We start from the raw sequence: 1,793 nt of genomic DNA on the forward strand, positions 1-1,793 counted from the left end.
ATGGGTTTTGAAAAAAGCTGAGCAACAGACTTCGCTTTCATCATAAATAACCAGTCCTGGGTTTTACAAGCAAATCTTCAGTGAATTTTTCAATTCTTTCTTTTCTCTTCCTTTTCTTCTTCAAAATTGTTCAGTGCAACAAACTCTTTAAATGAAAATACAGCTTTTGTGTCTCAATTAGTGCTGCTTAGCACATGTAGTTATTCATTTGTCAAAACTAATGAACTTTCTAATTTTCAATTTATTCTATTTCGTGTTAGTTTCTTTTTTTAAATTTAATTTCATATCGATTTATTGTAGCATAAAGGACTTTTTCTCATCGTGTCAACCAAGAATTCGAACTAAAAATATGCAAACTTTTTCGAGCGTTATGGCAAATTTCAAGTTATTTCTAACATTGAAATTAAGATAAAAATTGTGTAAATTACAGATGATTGAGTCAACCTAAGAAACATGTCAAAGATGTGGTTGTAGTAACAATTATTTTGGATTATTCTACAAATATACCTCCACTTTTTTCCGATTACCTTTCTTTTTTTGTCAACCTCATAGACGAAAAACAATGCCTCGAACAGCTGATCATATTGCAAGCCATTTAAACTTGTTCATGGATCGTCATGAGTATCAGTCCAGGTCTGTTTAGGATATTAAATTATCCATGAATTTTGGAACTTCAAAAGTTGTAAAACATTCGAAAAGTTATTTGTTCGCTAATTATATTTATTGTTTTATGAGCTGTGAGATATTTCAAATGAATTCTAGGAATTAATTGGTGATTATTGATGATTAAGAAATCAATTCCTATTTTAAGAAATTGAGTTCAATTTAATTTTGATTAGTTCAACTGTTCCAATTAATTTTAATTAATTTTAATTTTAGTCAATTTTAAGAAATTACTTAGCGTTTAAGGAATTAATTTCCCAAAATGGACTTAAACTGGCTGTAATTATTGTCATCACTTATATTCTCTTGAAAACAACAAAGTACTGAACATACTGAATGATCTTGACGGACATGACGATCAGTTAGCAGTTTATCAAAAGTTGAGACATGATTACGATGTAATTTTAGCTTTTTTAAGAATGCGAAGAAATTCAATGGTGAGTGAAAATTTCGAGCCTCTCCGAAGATCGGCAACCATTCTATCAGTTATTTCCGCAGAAGACGTTCGCGATGAACCCATACTTCTCACAATCATTGAAAATGCAAATATGGATGGAGTTAAACACTTACAGACAGATGATCCTTTTTCAAAGTTTGTCTCCTTCAATTGTAATTCATTCTCACCTCTTGAATATGAGGGAACGAAGGGCGAAGATGGCTCTTGTCACAAGCACCCATACGTGGGAGAACAGCTGGATACTAGAAGGAGATAGGTACAGATCTCAGGACTATTCGATTACTGATTACCTCTATATACAAATTAATTTCCAGATATTTTTGGGCAGCAATAATCATAATATTCGTATTATTAGCATGTTTCCAAAGTTTTAAACAAATCAATATGTACTTAACTACACCTGTAGCAACAAATATCGAAGCAGCTTATCCGAATCAAATACCATTTCCTGTTGTTGCTATCTGCAATAATAATCAGTACAGGTAAGCACAAGTAATTTTTCATTACATTCATTGTAACCCTTATGTTTGGAAAAATGAAAAGACAAAATTTCGAGTTAGTTTTCTGGAAACTACAATTGAAACTAATACTCTGCAATAATTAACGAAACTATGATTAAGTTGGTAAAAGTTACAAGTAAAATGGACGTGAAATTTCGAAGTATATCAGAAAT

At 31.1% G+C, this 1,793-nt stretch overlaps 1 protein-coding gene across 1 annotated transcript; it reads left to right on the forward strand.

Moving 5' to 3' along the window:
* Positions 1 to 1,082: 1,082 nt before the first annotated feature.
* LOAG_13990 (hypothetical protein) lies at positions 1,083 to 1,606 on the forward strand (the record flags this gene model as incomplete). Its single annotated transcript, XM_003149493.2, has 2 exons — positions 1,083 to 1,255; positions 1,435 to 1,606. The coding sequence occupies 2 exons, from the start codon at positions 1,083 to 1,085 to the stop codon at positions 1,604 to 1,606; spliced, it is 345 nt and encodes a 114-aa protein (XP_003149541.2).
* Between the last annotated feature and the right edge of the window lie 187 nt (positions 1,607 to 1,793).

This window comes from Loa loa, assembly GCF_000183805.2.
Source record: "Loa loa unplaced genomic scaffold supercont3.9, whole genome shotgun sequence".
NCBI classification, from domain to species: domain Eukaryota; kingdom Metazoa; phylum Nematoda; class Chromadorea; order Rhabditida; family Onchocercidae; genus Loa; species Loa loa.